Here is an 18,978-nt window from a genome sequence, read left to right as displayed (position 1 = left end):
TGGAAGAGAAATGCATAATTTCATGTTCAGTGATAGCCAAACATGTCTTTCCAGAGGTTGTTTAGATATTGTTTGAATTGAGGTCACTGAGTAATTTGTTGGAAGAGAAGTCCTTAATTTCGTTTTCAATGATAGTAAAACGTGTTTTTTCCAGAAGTTGTTTAGATATTGTTTAAATTAAGTTCACTGAGTTAATTGCTAGAAGAGAAATGCATAATTTCAAATTCAATAATAGTCAAACATGTCTTTCAGAAGTGTTTTACATATTGTTTGAATTGAGGTTATTGAGTTAATTGCCGGAGGAGAAATGCATAATTTCATGTTCAGTGATAGCCAAACATGTCTTTCCAGAAGTGGTTTACATATTGTTTGAATTGCATTCATTGAGTTAATTGCTGGAAGAGAAATGCATAATTTCAAATTCAATGATAGCCAAACATGTCTTTCCAGAAGTGTTTTACATATTGTTTGAATTGAAGTTATTGAGTTAACTGCTGGAAGAGAAATGCATAATTTCAAATTTAATGATAGCCAAACATGTCTTTCTAGATGTTTAGATATTGTTTGAATTGTGTTCATTGAGTTAATTGCTGGAAGAGAAATGCATAATTTCGTGTTCAGTGATCGCCAAATATGTTTTTTTTTCCAGAAGTTGTTTAGATATTGTTTGTTTTCAGTTAATACATTATCAGGTTGATTTTGCTGATGCTATACTGGCAATATGTTTTTTTTTCTTTTCCACTTTACCTATATCGGCAATGAGCTGTTGCAATCTTTCATCAAATGAAAGCATATGAATGGGCCATTTTCCAATAATATCGTTTTATATTTGACTAATGTCAAACAACATAAATCCCAAAGATGTTATTTTCAGCTGTTGATCATTGTGATATGGTGTCACTTACAATGCTTGGACTCAGATTTATTTCTTCTTTTAATAAATGTTCTTCAAACTTCGTTTGAGTCTTTTTTTATTGACATGGATATATATTAGAGCATCCTATCGCAGAGGTTAGATGACATTAGGTTGCAGTTGGTTGAGTTAGTTCACCGTTCAAACCCTGATAGTAAAGTCTAAAGTTAAGTAGAAATACAGGAATGTGCACAGCACATTGTATGGTAAGTCCTACCTTAGTTTACTGTTATATTATATCTTAAATGCTATTACAGAATGCTGTTATTTTTACGGTATACCGTGTTTTTTACGGTAAAAGTTTGGCAGTCCAGCTGCCAGTAGTTTACCGTAAAATACAGGAAATGTTTACAGTGACACTGTAATTCTTACGGTAGTGTACTGTAAAAATTTACGGTAAATACTATTACAAATTGCTGTTATTTTTACGGTATACCGTGTTATTTACGGTAAAAGTTTGGCAGCCTAGCTGCCAGTAGTTTACCGTAAATAATTACAGGAAAGTTTTACAGTGTAGCCACAGATCGTCCAGGTTGCTGTCAACATAAAAAGGTATAAGGACTGAGATTACAGGTATCCAGATTGAGATTAACAGCTTAAACTGCATTGGAGGGGTGCAAACTGTACGCTTACTGTACATACACGAACAAAGGGGCACTAGCTTGAACATGAATCTGGGAAAATTCTAAACTTTTGATATACATAGTGTAACTGAAATATTACTACATTACGGCCAAAGAGAGCAGATATATATTTCCTTTAGATGAACATTCTCAAATATTTGGCTGATATATAACAATAAGTGTGGTTGAGTCAAGAGAGGAAATAGCAAAGAGCGGCAATGGCGAGTGGTTTCATACAATAACTATTCTCTCTCAATTCTGATTACTGATTAATATGTTCTTTTAAAATTTGGTCGATTGTTAGTGGCTGTGCCCACGGTGAGGACTGAATTATAATATTGTCCTCCGAAGTGTGTACTTAAAACCAATCATTGCCAGAATTATAATCATAGAATGTATGCAAAAAATAACGTAAGCCCCCACGGTTCCTAGTATGGTAATCTACCTTCAGTTGCTGGCGATCTATAAACCCATTTTATATTTGTGCTATTTTGAAATGATTCATCATTTTACACTGAATTCAAACTAGTTTTTATTAATGTGTGGTAATCTAGTCGTTATACTGTCCGTCGCTTTAATAGTGTGAAAGTATATACAGTGTAAGAGTCTATATACTCACACTTTGTCTTCACGATTTGACTGATATATTGACGGTGTGCCGTAAAAATCTAACCTATTTGTTCACTTGCACATTATGTTTCCTGCAGTTTGTGATGCATGTATTGCATATTATGTTGTCAGTGAGATCGTGAGACTGTGACATAGCAAAGGAAATTTGCTTGAGGCTCACAAATAATGAGAAAATATAACACAATAAGATAAAACACACACGCATACACACACGCTTTCTCTCCCTTCTCTCTGTAAGACATGCCCGTTAGAATCTCGCCTCTATATGTGGTTGACATATGCAAACCTCAACAGATGTGTGCCCAAGAAACATGATACCGAGGACAGTTGGAGATTTTCCATAAGTATTTTATCAGTTTGAAGGTCGTCCACTTCAGATGGTGTCAGCACATCCTCCCAGCGCACCTTGGTACTACTTTAAAGCTAATGTTGTCAATTCTGTCTTGAATTATCACACTAACAATTTTTGCATTGGCAAATCCCTCAGACTTTTGCTGCATAACCTTGCAAATTGCCTCAAGGTCACCATTTTCTTCTTTAGTGACCGATAGATAGGGAGGCCTGGTCACTAAATGCAACTGTAGTCGGTGAATGGGGGCGCAGTGGGTGAGCTGTCTAAGGCTGATTTTATTTCCATTTAAAGCTTTCAATAATTTTACCGTCCATTCTCGGACGAAGTCTATCATTCCCACATCTTTTTCGTGTATCTATAATATCCAATCAGAGACTCGCTCTGCTGTTCGGTGCTGGTTTGTAGCCTGAGATTGAAAGCTTTAAATGGAAATAAATTCAGCGACTGAAGCGTTTGTCAGTCCGAAAACGAGCCGAGGTGAGCCGCCATTTTACTGTCACACCTTTCTATATGTTATATCTTTAGGTCATACTTCCAAATATACATCACAGTCGAGCGCCGATGCGGCAGTGTTAGTATCATTATGCAAGCAGAAACATGCATGTCTGAAGACTTGACGGCGTTTAGAAAAGACTCGACAGCCATTGAGATTTTGAACCTGTTTTTGATGTAAAATCTCTTATTTTGAGAGACGAATTCATCGAGCAGGCGAAAGAGTTGAAGAAGTTGAAGAGAGAATATACCGGTACATAATCTCCAGGAGTTCAGTTTAATGTGAAGTCAGAAATTTTTGGAGGACTTATTCAAATCCAGGCAAGCCAAATATGGCGTGATGTGATGACGCCTCCGAATATACCCAAGCGACAATAGCCAAACTAGAGAAGAGAATAAACTGATTAAAATCGCCAACTCATCGGAAGGAGGCTGTGAGACGATGTTTTTACGAGTTTACTGATGATACCGACGACAAAACACTAAGACGGGGCCAATGTTCATTTGGATGGTTGTTGTGGGTATATAATGTTATCATTGCATGGTATGTATAGGGGAAATCACAGGATTGTTTGGTCCACATTTAATCACACATGTGGAGGTACAAAGATACAATTTAAATTATCTGTAACTTCTGTTATAACAAAATCCCGATTGGCAGTTGATCTGAAGTGGGATATATAATCACACAAAATGGGTTTCAAGTAGCCAAGGGCTTTTTGGATTTAATGAATTCGTGTCAACTAGATTCAGGTGTGACATCATGTTTGTATGACTCAAATTACATCTGCTAACTGACAAGCTCACCATCTGGGGGTTTGAAGCCTGCACGGACTGCACGGGACGCATGAGCTGAAATATCGTGTCAATCATGTTTACATTTAGAGGTCGTGTCATGCGTGGTAGTGTAATCTGTCAACCCAGGACGCTAAAGCAAGTGTATTGTATATCAACTACGGCTGTTGTTTTGCAAACTGTAAACTACCGCTTGACAAGACAAAGCCAGGTAAGTCGATGAACTATTTACTATTATTATATTGGGACTGACGTGCCCGCTCAGGAGGACAATCATTTTACAGTACTTTAACCCCCGTCAAGGATGTAAACTACTAATCATAAAATAGTAACGTATTTACACAAATAAATAATCAGAATGAATGAACACTTATGAAACAATTTCATTGTGGTTACAAAAGCGAATACTATGCATGTACAACAGCATGCAATGTATAATATACAATATATAAATCTGTACAATTGCGATCGGTGAGTGCCTGGCAAGCTCAAAAAGGTCTAGCTGTCTGGGTGCAGCGTTAAGTCCCGGGTGTATCATCTGAAATTAAAAAAAACATATGATATGTAAGTCATGGGGACATCAGCATCAGGAACATATAACATCATTGATATAATGGTGATACTTTTAGGAAGCCAAAGTTTATCAGTTTTGAAAAAGGAAACTCAATCCTGGCGGAAATGAAAAGGGGAAAAAAACGTTAAAAACCATTACACCGGCAAGGTATCAGGAAGACATATAGCCGACGCCAAGGCAAGAGCCAGTTGTTTGAGTGTCCGCAAACGAACAATAATGAAGTTGGTAAGAATGTACTGTGAATATTTAATATTACTGTGAAATAGTGAGTTAGTGAGTTGAGTTTAACACCGCACTCAGCAATATCCCAGCTATGAGGCGTTGGTCTGTAAATAATCGATCCTGCACCAGACAATCCAGTGATCAACAGCATGAGCATCGATCTGCACAAATGCAAACAGATGACATGTGTCAACCAAGTCAGCGTACCTGACCACCCGATTCCATTAGTCGCCACTTACGACGAGCATAGTCACCTGTTGTGGCAGGCTGAGGGTGCTGATGGCCTGCTCCACCCCGGACGTACACGGGTCTTGCATGAAACAATATAACTGTCCATAATAACTGTCCTGCACGTTCTTGGACTTCCTCCAGTTCCAACGCCTATGTCAACGTGTCGCCAGTCCTCTGGATGAACGTGCCTTGGTCCCAGTCCTGACGTCCTTCATATACTCCCGTCGCAGGGAAGCAGCAAGGTCATCTGCACCTGCATCGTAGATGCAGCTGGCTGTTGGTCTTCTTGGTGACATCAGTGGCCGCCTCCCTCTCGCCAGCCAAGACGAAGACACGCTGGAGGTCATGATGAGACCCTTAGGGTTTCACAAACTTCGTCTCCTCCACGTACTTCTCCTTGTTTTCCTGGCGAACGTCTTGGCGAACGATGACAGATGCATGTCCAATGCCTTCGCTCCGAGAGACACATGAGGACGCGTTGACATGGGGGTCCCAAGGTAGGCTGACTGTCGCAGATGGTGGCGCCTGTGACGTTTGACTGTTGACAGTGGGCGCTGTTGTCATGTGATCACGGATCTGAAATATATACAATGTGGTGTTATGTTCCAGATTGACGAGCTGTACAAGAAGACAGCCACAGAATGTTATGTTCATGTGGTTACGGCATCCAAACAGAACTGGAAATACTCCACGCCCAAGCTTGGAAAGACATACGACGAACTCACTGTACGTAATGGCGTACGTGCCTACAATGTCAGAAATCGGTTCATAAACCTGTTAGAACAAGACAATCACTTACGCCGCACTCAACAACATTCCAGCTATATGGTGGCGGTCTGTAAATAATCGCGTCTGGACCAGGCAATCCCGTGATCAACATCGTGAGCATCGATCTGCGCATTTTGGAACCGATGACATGTGTCAATCACGTCAGAGAGCCTGACCACACGATCCCGTTTGTCGCCTTTTACGAGAAGCTGAGTCACCTTTAATGACTAGCATGGGTTGCTGAAGGCTTATTGTACCCCGGACATTAACGGGTCAGTCACGGATGAAGCGTGTCACCTGACAATGTATGTAATGATTCTCAACATTATTTTCAGGCGACTCAGAAAATGCAAGTGATTGCCACTTCTGAGTTCCCTTCCCCACATCGGTGCACTGTTATTATCACCGAGTCAAGGATTACGCAGACAGCACTGTCCTCATTCAGACAAGGTGACTGTGATACATGCGCCGAGTGTGGCATTGAAAGCGATGGGGAAGGGGACATGGGAAAGGGCCCACGCGCAGGATGTGACGGCCACGACTGCAACTACTGGGCCCACTTCAGCTGCCTCGGCTTTCTTGTCAAGGGCTTAAATCCTTTGTTTAAAATCATAGAACATAGAGACAAGGTTTGTGTTATTTGTTCAATACTTACCGCCTCAAGTGTTGTGGTTTCGACAGATCCGTTGCCAGTGGTGAGGTGTTGGGAGACCAGGGGCATCCATTCTTCTGTTCTTCGCCTCAAGGATGAAGTCACCTCCCTCCCCGCGGTCATCTGCTCCACTGACGGAGTAGGACATGTTGTCCTTGAGGAAGGCGTGGATGACATCAGAACAAGAATGAAAGGTGTGGCGATAACGAAAGGGCAAAAGAACAAGTCTGAGAACCTGCTGAGGAACTGGAGTGCAAGAGAGTGGTTACCCCTTCCTATGTCGCAACGGAACAAAAACAAGGCCATGACATATGTACAAATGACGTCTGCCATGAATACGAAGGTCTTGTCTGTTCTGTTGGGCAACCACTCTGCGGAACCAGCAACATCCGGGCGGATTACAGAGAGCTGACATTCTCTGACATATGGGACTATGAGCTCAGCTCCTGTTCCCCCCAAAACACTTCAATCATCTGCCAGGCCGTGTGATGGTCAGAGGCATTTTGACAACTGGTTTATGCCTTGGCAGATCTGAAACAAAGGAGTTTACCAAGATCTTGGAGAACAACATGAAAAAGCGGTTTGAACGTGGCTTTGGTCATGTTGATCTCTATGTGACCTGGGCCGGGAACACGCAAAATAGCCCCAATCGTCTGATTGTGTTAACTCTGCTCATGTCCTTTGAACTCATCACACCCAGGGATCTCCCTTCTATTACACAGTGGGCAACTGAATGTATTCGTGATAACACTAAAGGCTAAATTCAACGGCATCCCATCCCACGCAACTGCAACCCAAGACCGCGATGCACCAATTCCAGAGTCCTATAGGATTCTGCTGAGGACTACATTCATGTCAGCATAGGAACATGGGTTTACCAGGACTGGCTCACCCACAAGAAGATCTGGAGCAATAAGGCTGCTAGCTTCCACAAGGGCGTACCTGTGAGCCATGCTGTCATTTCTTATGATCCTGATGTTGCTTGAGGTAGCATCAAACACTGTCCTGTATTATGCCTCCGTTCCTGCTGACGTGGAAGTCTGGCACATGGTTCTGGTCATAGTCATCACGACAACCGGAAGTTGAACACTTTTCCTCACTCAGTACAGATTCGATCATGTGACTTCACATGGGCACGATACTGTCGAAACAGTGACAGATCACAGCTCAGAAAGGATGGCAAAGCGACTGCGGATTGTACTGTTCCTGAGTCTATAAGGAGTGCTCATGACCAGGGAATGTGCAAAAGTGTTGTGATGACGCTGACCATGGCCTTGGCATCGTAGCGGATGCGACAGTTTCGTGCCAGCACTTGGTTATTATCAAAGAAGGTGACATTGTCACCTTCATCAGACACTTTAACAGGCACTTGGCTCTGATTCTCGACCCATTTCAGTATGCTGTGATACAAAGCAGCAGGGCATGATGTCGCTATTGCGGTGCATGCACTTTTGCTACCTGTGATGTGATGAACAATAGGATTATTCGCAAAAGATAATGGTGCAATGAGGTTGGAATTTTGGCAATAATAAGTGTGTTCTACAGCAAGGGCGAGAGCATTATTTTTTATGGTGTTACCAGCCGAAAGTTTCATTTGGAACTGCGTAGTCAGAAAGGACATCAAGACTTTATTGACATGCTGAAGCCATAGGTTTGTCATACGTTTGTAACAGGTTGGCATCTTGATAGTCCTGGGAAATGTCTTGACTTGGCGCAATGCGCCACCTATAGCTTCAGCAATTATTTGTAAGTCTGCAGTGGTATAGTGACCATTTCTTATTGCTGCAACAACATCTGTGGCAGATGTCTTTACAGACGATTGCTGCTCATCTGCAAATGTTGTACACAGACGTTGGTGTTTCGTGGATAAATGCACAGCAGCAATGAGGCCGTCCACTGTACCGCTTTTTTTCTTACAACTTTAAAACTGTATGATTTATTAGTTGACCAAAGTGTCATGTTGGTTGCAACCACAACTCATGTTTCTACTGCCTGTTTTCCTGTGAGTGTCTATAAATATCACAATAGCCTTATCACAAAATATCTTTATCACAAATACGTTTATCACATGTAAGATTTATCATACAGTAGCTTTAACACATGTACAGTAGCGGTTTATCACATGGAAAGTTTATCACAAAATGGGTTTATCACAATTTAACTTTATCACAGAAGGGTTTATCACACAAACGATTTATCACGATTTCGCTTTATCACAGATGTTCTCATAACAGTCTGTACCAGCTGCTGTTACAAACAAGGTATCTTCTCACGGTGTGCACAATTTACAGTCAATCACAATGTCAGGGTGTATCACATGCACAGTTCTTTTGTTGGCAGTTCAGATACAACCTGTCTTTAGTTTTCTATACAAATTTCAGGCATGTACAACGATGAATTTATTAGGATTATTGGTCAAAGTCAGATTGTTGGCCGACACAAGGCCTACAATCTGTCTCTTATCACAGTTCTGTTTCACCTATATCAATAGCTATCACAGACTTACCTTTTCAGATGTATGATATTTATTGCACCGTTATGTATTAGTTACCAGTATGAATGACTAGTACCTTGCTGGTTGATACACACAACAACACAGCAAGGAATAACTGCAAAGGTCAGAAATTGTGACAACGTTACTCACAGTGTTGAGCGATCCGCATCATTACCGCTAATGCAAGACGTTGACAATACGAAGTGACCACGTGTTTGGACAATGTCATGCATTTATAACTTCTTCAAATTACAGACAACCGATCCTTGGTATGGTTGCATCGGCATGTGTGTATGTGACCAATGTCAAGCTTTGATACAGAGATGCAATGAATTCACATGCACCACAAACAAAATCCGCAAACAGATTCCAAAACACACAGGACAACGAGCAAATATCAACACGATGGATAAAACACACAGAGGACAACGAGCAAATAACAACACGATGGCTAAAACACACACAGGACAACGAGCAAATATCAACACAATGGCTAAAACACACACAGGACAACGAGCAAATAACAACACAGTGGCTAAAACACACATTAAGACAATTTCTATTGCAAACGACGCAACTGTGTCAGTATTCGCGCGAGAGGGAGTTGTGCCCCCTACTGGGTCTCCATAGTTTTTTGTATATTCTTGTCGAGTGTGTGCAAATCACACAAATACTATGTCAACGAGTACCCTATCCGCATTGGAAGTTATGCAATCAGCAAGTTCAGCCTGTCGCATGGTCGGTCTGCACGTTTCAATGTGTATTTTCAGTTTTCAGATGTGTTATTTTGTATGTAAAGTGCAAATGTCGATAGGGTTCGGTGGTTTAGCAGCTCATGTATCAAAAACGCTGGGGTTTGGGGTGCATGTGCATTCACATATGTGTCAGTCGATTCCAGTTGTGTGGTGCACTGTCATGGCCGCACTGCGGAAAGTTGTTCTTAAATGGCCACTTCTGTGTATGTGCGATTATAGCTCGATCGACCTATCACCCTACAGCTCGTTTGAAGTACTATAGCTCGAGCTAACTATAATAGCTTGATTTGCGGTTCTCCCCCACCAGTTTTGTAGCTGACGAACTATAACAAGTATTTCAAACTATTTTTCATAGAGCTTAATCATCACATTAATGATATGTGGTATGCAGTTGAAGAAATCCACTGTTACCCATGGCGACCAACACGAACAGCAAGCGGAAGTTCATCATTGATACAGATGCAGGCATTGATGATGCTCAGGCGATACTTATGTGTCTAGAGACGTCTGATGTCGAGGTCGTCGCTATCACCGCAGTCGCGGTAAACACGTCAGCAGCGCAGGTGGTGAAGAACCTTCTCAGACTTCTCAAGGCGGCTGGTAGGCTTGATGTACGTTCCCTATAAATGCCACGGTTAAGAGAGTTTACCTTACGCCGCTTTCAGCAGTATTCCAGCTATACCACATCGGGGCACACCGCAGATGGGCTTCAAATTGTAGTTTTGTCAATTATCTACAAGAAAACAAATTATGTCCTAATGAAATGCCTATCCTAGACCCTAGGATCAAAGTTAGGATATCTTAGGGCTAGGATCCTTTCCAGAATAGGGACCCTGTTGTCTTAGGATCTATCTACTTAGCATGGACGTGACTGGCAGCAACCAAGTAAGCGAAACTGTCCAATCGATGCCGTTATTCCATTATTCGACCCTCTTACGTTGCTGCTGAAGATGAATTTTTGACCCGGATCTTTTTAACCCGGGTATATTTTAATCTGCCACCAGCCCTGGATCTTCAGTGTCTATGTGGATTTGTAATAAAGTTCCCAACTCACAGTTCCCGGTCTAGACAGAAGCTTTGTTATCTGTGGTAACTTGTTATCTGTCCCCAGGTCCCGATCTACAGAGGTTGTGAGGACATGCTGCTTGGATGGCAAAAACCCGACGACTACAACTACCACGGGAAGGACGGGTTTGGAGACGTTCCTGACCCCGCCCCACCCAATCCAGACCAGGTGCAGGCTAAACATGGGGTACAAGCCCTGGTGGACGTCACCAAACAATACCCAGGTACCAAGGACACATCACGGTTGTAATTGGTCTGTTTGTTACTTTACGTCGCACACAGCAATGGTCAAGGTATATAGTGACAGTCTAAGAATAAACGAGGCTGGACTAGACAATCCACCGATCAACAGCATGAGCATCGATATAGCTACTGAGACACGATGATACCATACTGGTCATTTCCGGACTGCAAGACTGCAGGATACGCCAATCTACAGGCGTGTTTCAATTCTAAAACATACGAATGGCCATGAACTATTTTTATGTAGTCCTATAGACAGCTTTAAGGCTGTCCTAAAAAACACATCTGACAAACCTATAATAGGAAAGTTTTTACCAACACACCCAAATAAGATATGAGGAATTTACAAAAGCTGTTGAAATCATATATACTATTTTCTCCAACTACCAATAATTTAGGTCAAGCGATTACTCCAAAATATTCCGGCATAATGTACGTATACACAGCCTATGAAATATGTAATAAAAAGTGTGTTCGTTTATTTTAAACATGTTTGTTCCAGAGAATGGATTGGGTACAAGTTATCCCAACTTAGTGAAACCCTCTCCTATATACAATGCTTACATGCATGAAGTGAAACAAACTATGTACAGGAATAGAAAGATATATACAAAAGGAGAATAAGCCATATTAAACAAATATTTACAGGAAATGCATGATTTCCTACATGATTAACAATTATATCCAATCACTGAACCTTTTAGATTTTAATATTTAGATCTTTTTTGAAGTGTGTTCGTTTCGGTGGACAATGAAAGTGTTTTGAATCATGGATCTTGTCATATGTTCGAATCCCAGATTCAGTCTGACATTAATCTTGGTTTGTTGGCTCCATGGTGTGAGCGTTGGTTTCTCCAAGTGGTATACGTTATAATTTTGGAGATTTTGAATACTGTTTAGAGTGTCATATCATCCCATTCACGAACCGAGTTCTTTCCCAGGGGAAATAACTCTGGTAGCTCTTGGGCCACTGACGAATATTTCCATGGCTATCCAGATGGACAAGCAGTTCGGCAGCAGGCTGAAAGGCTGTTTCATCATGGGCGGCAATTATAGAGGTGAGTATGTGCCACGTGTATCACATACATTCTGTCACTATGGTGATGGTGGCACGGTTCTGCAGCTCACCTTCACGTGTACTCAACAGCGATGGTCCCTTCATACATGTGGACGTTCCGTTGGTTTAATGACACTAAGAGTTGTTTTTGTGTTTTTTTGTGCACGTAAAACTATATCCTGAGATTGTGTGTTAAAATTTTATCACATTGATAGTCAATAAAAGATCGACCATGTAGTATATACATAGTCGATCAGTGTCTGAGACAAGTTTGAATCTCCCAACGTCATTTGCCAATTTGAACCTACTGCATCTGAAACGACTCTTACATTGTCTTAGATGTAGATAGATAGTGTAAGATATATTTCTACATTTATCTGGTGCTAATATAAATAAGATATAGGTGTTTTCTTTACAGCCATTCTCCTTTATCAATGAGTGTGTGAGTGAGTTAAGTTTTACGTCGCACTCAGCAATGTTCCAGCTTTGTGGCGGCGGTCTGTGAATAATCGAGTCTGGACCAGACAATCCAGTGATCAACAACATGAGCACTGATCTGCGCAGTTGGGAACCGATGACATGTGTCAACCAAGTCAGCGAGCCTGACCACCCGATCCCGTTAGTCGCCTCTTACGACAAGCACAGTCGTCTTTTATGGCAAGCATGGGTTGCTGAAGGCCTATTCTACCCCGGGACCTTCACGGGTGCTTTATCAATGATAGAATATTTATGGGGTATGATACTGTTAAAGACTTTCTCAATAATAAGTTGAACCGAAATACATGACACTGTCCAGTTCACCTTCCACATGAATGACACTCCCAAAACCAAACTTACAGAAGAATAGAGAAATGGTCTAATTGTTACTTATGACTATTCGAAGAACCACAGTGGCAAGATATGAGAACATTTTCATAATTTTCAGAGGGGAAATTTGGGCAGCATCTAAAATATACACAAAACATAATACATATCAATAAAGGAATTGTGCATTTAGGTAGTGAGTTTAGTTTTACACCGCTTTTAGCTATATGCTAGCAATATCACGGAGGAGGACAGCAGAAATGAGTTTCACATATTATACCCATGTGGGGAATCGAACCCGGGTCTTCAGATACCCAGCGCCCCTGTTTCAGTGTTGCATCTGGACAGCGCAATTCCGTAATTTACTCAGTTTCAGTTAACAGAACGCAAAATTAATATTATGTACGCAGTTTTGTACTAATGAAGTGTAAACTTTATAGTTATTATCTCCAGGAAATTACGGTTATATTTAGTATCGAATATTTGAAATGAAAGACAAAACAAATTATTAAAAACCCAGTGCTTGAAATACATACAACCTTATTAGATGGCGAGAAGTAATAGTTGTTCTGATTGGCTGTCAGATATCACGCTATCGTGACCCGACCAATGACAGGGAGCAGAACTAATGGCGCTCTCAAACATGGCAGTCACGAGTCAGCATAGTTAAAAATATTACAGAAAGTTTCAACAAGTGGGACTTTGAATGTTTTCTCAATGCCAGTGATGTGTGAGCCTAAGAAACATACATAACCGACTCTTTCATAAAAGATTATTTAAGTAGAAATGCCGATATGAATGCCGGCACATGCCGATGGAAATTGCAACTTAGTAAATGCTTCAGGTCTCATTTTGTTAAGATTCTTAAAACTCCGTGGATATCCGCATTTGAAAAGTTGATGAGCTGCATAACCCACATTTGGTAATTCCTAGATGCTACATAGCAGTTGTGCATGTAATGTTTTGTACAGCATTACGAATAAAAAATAAATCATCTTCTAAAATCAAGCAACAGAAACTAAAAGTTTATATTAGAAACTGGGATACTGGCTGGGATACTGGCTAGGATAAAAATTAACAAGATAAATATTACAAATATACCCCACTAAAAGGTAACACAAAACTGACCAGTTAACCCCGAATATATACACCTGGAAATTAATCAAGCAACACCCCAATTTTTTCTATTGGAGCAACTTTGAAGTGTTCTGACAATCAAAATATGCCGGGTTGATATAGTTTGACACTTTTTTATTCAACAGACGATCTCTGACAAACAACTTAAAGGGAAAAAGTATCAAGACTTTGCTTTATTGCAACGAAATCCAAATTCTTAAAACTGTCTTAAATTCATGAAAAAATGGACACAATTTACTATTCATCCACAGACGTTGTTGTCAGGTGTATTAACACAAATGTCACATGGAAAGAAAGAACAGTCATCTGAGAGTCTGCACACCGACTTTCATCAATATCTAGTGTGTCCTCCCTGCGCACGCACCACCGATTCCAGACGCCTCCTCATTCCTTGGATGAGTCTCCGGATCTGATTCTGGGGGATCCTGTTCCACTCCTCATGCAGGGCAGCCGTCAATTCGTTGAGATTATGGACTGGTGGGTCTCTCTGCCTCACACGACGGCCAATAAAGTCCCACAAATGTTCAATGGGGTTGAGGTCAGGGCTCATGGCAGGCCATGGAATTCTGTCAATTGCATTTTGCCGCAAAAAATCATTTACAGCATGCGCCCTGTGAGGTCTAGCATTGTCGTCCATAAATATGGGTCTCGTTGCCAGAGGATGGTTCTCAAAATGAGGTACCACAGCCCTGTCAAGAACCTCCTGTTGGTAACGAACACCGTTAAGGTTGCCACGGATGGTAATGATATCCAACTTGCAGTTCATGGAAATGCACCCCCATACCATAACGGAACCTCCCCCAAAGGCCACAGTCTCCTGGATGTTCCGTGGAGCCATTGCTGTGTTCCTCTGCCTCCAGACCCGAGTACGACCGTCCACCATGTGCAGCAAGAACCGGCTCTCATCTGAGAAATGGACCTTCCTCCAAGAGGCAATGTTCCAGTGCAAACGGTCATTACACCAGGCCAGTCGGGCTGCCTTATGGGCTGGAGACAGTCTGGGTCGCTTGATTGGCCTCCTTGCCCGGTATCCTGCAGCTTTCAGACGATTCCGAACAGTCCTGTTCGAGATGGGTCTCCCTGGAAGCCACTCCTGTCTCAACCGAGAGCTCGAGTCGAAGGACCTGCGCCGTACAAGTCTCAGTAAAGCTCTGTCCTCCCGGACTGTGGTCTTCCTGGGTCTTCCTGGTCTAGGCAGGTCTTTAACTTCATTAGTGGCCCGGTATTTTTTCAAAAGTTTTGAAATTATGGAATGATGTCGTCCGATTTGAGTCCCGATTTGTCTTAGAGACATACCAGCATTCCTCATGCCGATTATTTGCCAACGAGTGGCCTCTGATAATTTCCTACGTGCCATGACATTGAAATGAATGAAAAACCGAATGCAATCGACAACCTGCGCTTGTAAACACCCCAGGGAAAAAGTGCATTTTTCGAAAGTTGAGGTTAAAGCAATGCACGTGCGCTGTGCAAGCTTCACGCGCGTCATATCAACCCATGAAAAGCTCATGCTGTATGTCAATACATCAAAATTGAATAATCAATCATCAAAATTACTTCGTTAAACTTTGTTAAGTTTTTATGTGTCTTTGAATTTGGTGTTGCTTAATTAATTTCCATATGTATACATCTACTCCGTGACTTGTTGCTTTCTTAATGGATATAAGGATACCTAATCAAATAGCTACTGGCCCGCTAGCCAAATGCCAGCTGATTGGGAATCGGACCAGTGAAATATTGTTAAAGCTGTCCCGACTGGGTAGTTGAAAATGTAAGATAACTTATTCTTTATTTAATGCACACGAATATGATGAAGTACATGATTACGATGTTAAAGTTCCGTCCGCAAAACTTTCGTGATAATCATTCTCGTGATATCTCGTCACAGGAAGATCGCAATATGAAAAATGTTATTGCGCTGCACAGAAGAAATGAAAAGAAAAAACATCACCCCAATTCTGTCCGATGTGCATTTCGATGACGATATTTTGCAGGGCCAGAGGAGTATGATGTGGACTAGCAAAATATTTACTTAGCTAGTTCTCCTGACCAGTAACTTTTCAAACTTAATCACACGCTGCTAATCTCCGTTGTCACAACATAAAATTACCCTTTACAGCCGAGGGCAACATCACAGCGAGCGGGGAGTTCAACTTTTACAGTGACCCGGAAGCTGCCTACATCGTGCTGAACTCCCTGGGATGCCCCATCACGCTGGCCTGTTGGGAGCTCTGTCTAGACTGCTTCTTTCCCTGGGTACGTGTTAATCGGTTTTTTCCATCTTCTTTACCTAGGAGGGTCTAAAAAATCCACTCGTTTTTACCTTCTTTCACATGGATGCGTCTTATTGAATATTTTCCCTAGACTATTTCACAGCCATATCCAGTACGTATCATTCTTTCTTTGATTTCTCTCGATATGTCCAACCATATCTTTCCACAGAAAGATATAGAAACTTTCTTTCCCTGTCACGACCTTAGACTACTATAACCTTCTTTTCCGACGAAACCACTAACAACAGAATGACCACGTTTTAATTCCTGCCCCAACGATTCCCGTCAAGTTCCGGGTTAGAGTTGACCTTCGGTAACTTATGTGTGTCGCAGGAGGCGACAAATCGTGTGATCGGGTGGTCAGGCTCGCCGGCTTGGTTGGCAAATGCCATTGCTTCCCAGTTGTGTAGATCGATGCTCATGCTGTTGTTCACTGGAACGTCTGGTCCAGACTCGATTTATACAGACCGCCGCCGCTGTTTCATTCAATATGCATACCCCCTTGTACTACATACTACTTACAGCGCTTTGGAACTATGATTGTTTGTTAAACAACTTTTATCCTATATTGAATGAAATTCTGAGATTGAAATGTACATTTTGGAAAGGTAGAATTATAAGGATTCGCAATCTTACTTTCACTTTATTCGAGTTCTTTTTTGTTTAAAGCGAAATTCATCTGTACGTTTTCACTGCAAACGAACTATGAAAGCTTTACAATCACAGTTGCTTAGACAAGAAGTTTTTAGACAATGCGACAATACCTTTGTTGTGTACCACTTCATGTATGATGACGTCATGCATATATGTGTAGTCTGTCACAGCATTGCGAAGAGGAAAGACACCAATAAGACTAGTGTTGCTTTTTCAATAGCCTAAAACAGGCGGTAGACGCCTTTGAACACGGAGACAATGGCACGAACCCCAGTGCTTGGACGCACGAAAAAAATATGTTTCTTCTTTGTTTCAGGAGTTGTATGGGAAATTGAGAAGCTTTCCGTCAGCGAAATGCGAGCTCATGAAGACAATTGAACGTACCATAGTAGGTGAATGCCAGAAAGAGGGGCGGAAGTACGAGGTTGCAGACGAGATGGCTATGGCCTGCGCTCTTAATGATGACGTCATCAGAAAAAGTGATGAAGTATACGCAACTGTTGAACTGCATGGTAACTTAACCAGAGGTCAAATGGTTGTTGATTGGAGAAAGGTGCTTCCCAAGAAGCCAAATGTAAGACTTGTGCTTGAAATGGACAAACCAATATTGGAAAAGATGTTGTTGAAAGCATTTGAGGACTAGTTTTGAATGAGGAAGCCTACAAAATTCATTCAAACCCGACGCAAACACGAACGAAATCCAATCGGTTTTGTTAAGAGTATTAATGTGTGATATGCCAAGCCACGCATATATTCAGACTCATACATGACCCTATATATGTTACTAAATCGGAATATAATCATTTGTTACATTCTCTTGCAGTTTAGTCACTTATTGGGGCCAGAAATCTCACACACACACACCACCAAAGAAAATATACGCCCAAAATACATAAATAGAAATATACACCATAAATAAATAAAAATCAGTTAATTAAATAAATAAAGACATAATACATAAATAATTATCAAATTAATAAATAAATAATTAAATCAGCAATCTGAACACATCTGTTTATATGGTTCCCAAACTTCACAATTTCAATTTTCAAATGATTTTCCGTTTATATGATTCCCAAACATTTCAGTTTCATATTTCAAATCAACGAAAAGGACATGCAGTCTAAGTAAACTTATCCTCAGTACTTTTCGTTACACTCCACCACTGAGTCTAACAAAACCTTATGGGAGGTCGCGTCAGGTAACCTTTGAGATTGACCAATCAGAACACAGCTTACCAAATCGCGAAAGTGGTCATTTGTACATCCCTTATAAACTTTTTATCTCGAAAAGGTTCGTACCCGAACGATTCCGAACGCTCACTTCCGGGTGATGCACACGGCGTACGTACAGCCATGACAACGGTGAGTGAACAGTCGCTGAAAATAGTGTTTTTGACAATATTCAAGAATGTTATCTAGTAGAAATATTAGCTAATGGTAACCTTGTCTACAGAAACCTCAAAGCGTATATACCGCAGGTCAAATAACTGTGTTATATGCTGATTTTTGTTTGTGGAGAGCTCTGTGTCAGTGATCTGAATATTTTGAAAGTCGTTCCGATCCCTAAATAGTAGCCGTTGTCTGATTGAATAAATCTGTTTAACCGTCTCGCATTTGATTGGACTGTCATTGGTTGCTCAAAGGTTACCTGACGCGACCTTCGACTGGGTTTTGTTAGACTCAGTGGTGGAGTGTAATGAAATATACTGAGACTAAGTTTACTAGACAAAAGGACATGTCCCTGCGTTCTGCCATTAACAAGTGAATATCAATCGTCGCATCGTCATTGTCTATGCCATACAGCTATTCGGTGAATGAACAAGACACACGGCTCCAGGCGGGTTCTGGATTTTGGAGAAGGGGCTGGGGAGTTGCACATAAAACACCCCACCCCCTTACTGGATCTGGGTGCATGCCGACACAGTCTGATGATCAGTGAGTTCGACGTCCCGAGTGGTGTGTACAGTGTAGTGCAGTACAATGCTGTCATTTATACGTCCTTGAGGTTGACTGAATTAAACGTGATGTGGGAACAGGAAAAACAAATATATCTATCCCACGTTTGTGTCGACTTCTCTACTGAAGAAACGAAACAAATCCTCAAAGGTATCAAGGTATATGTTTTCACTCACGTGGTCTGACCACTATATACAAGGAAAGAGAAGTAACGGGTAGAATACCCCGAGTTTAAATTCAACGAATTCAACAGTGCTTACTGAGTATACCCCTACCTAAAAAGTGG

The 18,978-nt window shown here is 41.3% G+C and overlaps 1 protein-coding gene across 1 annotated transcript; it reads left to right on the top strand.

Moving 5' to 3' along the window:
* The first annotated feature begins 3,894 nt into the window (after positions 1–3,894).
* Positions 3,895–17,549, top strand: LOC137273760 (nucleoside hydrolase-like). The gene is made up of 6 exons (XM_067806602.1): positions 3,895–4,016; positions 9,893–10,112; positions 10,613–10,790; positions 11,751–11,867; positions 15,927–16,063; positions 17,051–17,549. Exons 2-6 carry the CDS (start codon positions 9,915–9,917, stop codon positions 17,375–17,377), a joined length of 957 nt encoding a protein of 318 aa, XP_067662703.1. The 5' UTR covers positions 3,895–4,016; positions 9,893–9,914; the 3' UTR covers positions 17,378–17,549.
* Positions 17,550–18,978: the final 1,429 nt, after the last annotated feature.

This window comes from Haliotis asinina, chromosome 2 (assembly GCF_037392515.1).
Source record: "Haliotis asinina isolate JCU_RB_2024 chromosome 2, JCU_Hal_asi_v2, whole genome shotgun sequence".
Lineage (NCBI taxonomy): Eukaryota > Metazoa > Mollusca > Gastropoda > Lepetellida > Haliotidae > Haliotis > Haliotis asinina.
Note: the sequence above shows the minus strand (reverse complement) of the source record. Positions and strands in the feature narration are given on the sequence as shown.

What these genes read in the sequence shown, in the direction of transcription:
- LOC137273760 (XM_067806602.1), top strand. Translation starts at nt 9,915, where the DNA reads ATGGCGACCAACACGAACAGCAAGCGGAAGTTCATCATTGATACAGAT. An exon ending in CGTCACCAAACAATACCCAG is followed by an intron (nt 10,791 to 11,750) that starts GTACCAAGGACA and finishes GTTCTTTCCCAG; the next exon opens with GGGAAATAACTCTGGTAGCT. An exon ending in TAGACTGCTTCTTTCCCTGG is followed by an intron (nt 16,064 to 17,050) that starts GTACGTGTTAAT and finishes TCTTTGTTTCAG; the next exon opens with GAGTTGTATGGGAAATTGAG.